Below are 2,864 nucleotides of genomic sequence, written 5' to 3' on the forward strand. Positions count from 1 at the left end.
TGGTTTGTTAAAAAAACCTTCGCTTGTATTTCTTTATTGTGCCCTATCACGGTCCATCATGTCATTAATAACGGTCAACAAGTAACACTTCGTATGTTTTCTAGTCTTCTGTTAACCAGATTTTCTACTCCAACCCTGTAGCTACAGATTCTATTATGAACATTCCGAAGATCCTTTAATACATCTCGACAAATTCGCATGTACATTTCAAGCTCGACTTAAACCATTAAGACTTCTTCAAAAATAGCATTTGTCCATTGGTTAACAATTGTCTTCTTGCTGGATCTGTACTCTATTACTTTTACTTTGCTGTGTATGGCAGTGACGCGGCGGTTCCTAACATCGCGGGGGGCAAATACCAGTCCTAGCGGAAACCATAACGGCAACTTAAGAACCAGTCCTAGCGGAAACCATAACGGTGACTTAAGAACCAGTCCTAACGGAAACCATAACGGCGACTTAAGAACCAGTCCTAGCGGATACCATAACGGCGACTTAAGAACCAGTCCAAGCGGATACCATTACGGTCACTTAAGAACCAGTCCTAGCGGATACCATAACGGTGACTTAAGAACCAGTCCTAGCGGATACCATAACGGCGACTTAAGAACCAGTCTTAGCGGATACCATAACGGCGACTTAAGAACCAGTCCTAGCGGATACCATAACGGCGACTTAAGAACCAGTCCTAGCGGATACCATAACGGCGACTTAAGAACCAGTCCTAGCGGATACCATAACGGCGACTTAAGAACCAGTCCTAGCGGATACCATAACGGCGACTTAAGAACCAGTCCTAGCGGATACCATAACGGCGACTTAAGAACCAGTCCTAGCGGATACCATAACGGCGACTTAAGAACCAGTCCTAGCGGATACCATAACGGCGACTTAAGAACCAGTCCTAGCGGATACCATAACGGCGACTTAAGAACCAGTCCTAGCGGATACCATAACGGCGACTTAAGAACCAGTCCTAGCGGATACCATAACGGCGACTTAAGAACCAGTCCTAGCGGATACCATAACGGCGACTTAAGAACCAGTCCTAGCGGATACCATAACGGCGACTTAAGAACCAGTCCTAGCGGATACCATAACGGCGACTTAAGAACCAGTCCTAGCGGATACCATAACGGCGACTTAAGAACCAGTCCTAGCGGATACCATAACGGCGACTTAAGAACCAGTCCTAGCGGATACCATAACGGCGACTTAAGAACCAGTCCTAGCGGATACCATAACGGCGACTTAAGAACCAGTCCTAGCGGATACCATAACGGCGACTTAAGAACCAGTCCTAGCGGATACCATAACGGCGACTTAAGAACCAGTCCTAGCGGATACCATAACGGCGACTTAAGAACCAGTCCTAGCGGATACCATAACGGCGACTTAAGAACCAGTCCTAGCGGATACCATAACGGCGACTTAAGAACCAGTCCTAGCGGATACCATAACGGCGACTTAAGAACCAGTCCTAGCGGATACCATAACGGCGACTTAAGAACCAGTCCTAGCGGATACCATAACGGCGACTTAAGAACCAGTCCTAGCGGATACCATAACGGCGACTTAAGAACCAGTCCTAGCGGATACCATAACGGCGACTTAAGAACCAGTCCTAGCGGATACCATAACGGCGACTTAAGAACCAGTCCTAGCGGATACCATAACGGCGACTTAAGAACCAGTCCTAGCGGATACCATAACGGCGACTTAAGAACCAGTCCTAGCGGATACCATAACGGTGACTTAAGAACCAGTCCTAGCGGATACCATAACGGTGACTTAAGAACCATTCCTAACGGATACCATAACAGTGACTTAAGAACCAGTCCTAGCGGATACCATACATTTTTATGTAACGACGACTTAAGAACCAGTCCTAGCGGATTCCATAACGGCGACTTAAGAACCAGTCCAAGCGGATACCATTACGGTCACTTAAGAACCAGTCCTAGCGGATACCATAACGGTGACTTAAGAACCAGTCCTAGCGGATACCATAACGGCGACTTAAGAACCAGTCTTAGCGGATACCATAACGGCGACTTAAGAACCAGTCCTAGCGGATACCATAACGGCCATTTAAGAACCAGTCCTAGCGGATACCATAACGGCGACTTAAGAATAAGTCCTAACGGATACCATAACGGCGAATTAAGAACCAGTCCTAACGGAAACCATAACAGTGACTTAAGAACCAGGCCTAGCGGATACCATAACGGTGATTTAAGAACCAGACCTAGCGGATACCATAACGGCGAATTAAGACCCAGTCCTAGCGGATACCATAACGGTGATTTAAGAACCAGTCCTAGCGGATACCATAACGGTGACATAAGAACCAGTCCTAACGGATACCATAACAGTGACTTAAGAACCAGTCCTAGCGGATACCACAACGGTGACTTAAGAACCAGTCCTAGCGGAAACCATAACGTTGACTTAAGAACCAGTCCTATCGGATACCATAACGGCGACTTAAGAACCAGTCATAACGGAAACCATAACGGTGATTTAAGAACCAGTCCTAGCGGATCCCATAACGGTGACTTAAGAAGCAGTCCTAGCGGAAACAGTAACGACGGCTTAAGAACCAGTCCTAACGGATACCATAACAGTGACTTAAGAACCAGTCCTAGCGGATACCACAACGGTGATTTAAGAACCAGTCCTAGCGGATACCATAACGGTGACTTAAGAAGCAGTCCTAGCGGAAACCGTAACGACGGCTTAAGAACCAGTCCTAACGGATACCATAACCGCGACTTAAGAACCAGTCCTAGCGGATATCATAACGGTGACTTAAGAAGCAGTCCTAGCGGAAACCATAACGGCGACTTAAGAACCAGTCCTAG

At 46.9% G+C, this 2,864-nt stretch overlaps 1 protein-coding gene across 1 annotated transcript in view; it reads left to right on the forward strand.

Annotated features, from left to right (window-relative positions):
- The first annotated feature begins 315 nt into the window (after positions 1-315).
- LOC110461931 (probable serine/threonine-protein kinase clkA) overlaps positions 316-2,864 on the forward strand; it is a 16,756-nt gene continuing 14,207 nt past the window's right edge. Inside the window, exon 1 of the mRNA XM_021515671.1 lies at positions 316-2,806. Within this exon, the coding sequence (XP_021371346.1) occupies positions 316-2,806 (2,491 nt within the window). The remainder of the gene's footprint in view (positions 2,807-2,864) is intronic.

Source organism: Mizuhopecten yessoensis, unplaced genomic scaffold, assembly GCF_002113885.1.
Source record: "Mizuhopecten yessoensis strain PY_sf001 unplaced genomic scaffold, ASM211388v2 scaffold10709, whole genome shotgun sequence".
Taxonomy (NCBI): Eukaryota; Metazoa; Mollusca; class Bivalvia; order Pectinida; family Pectinidae; genus Mizuhopecten; species Mizuhopecten yessoensis.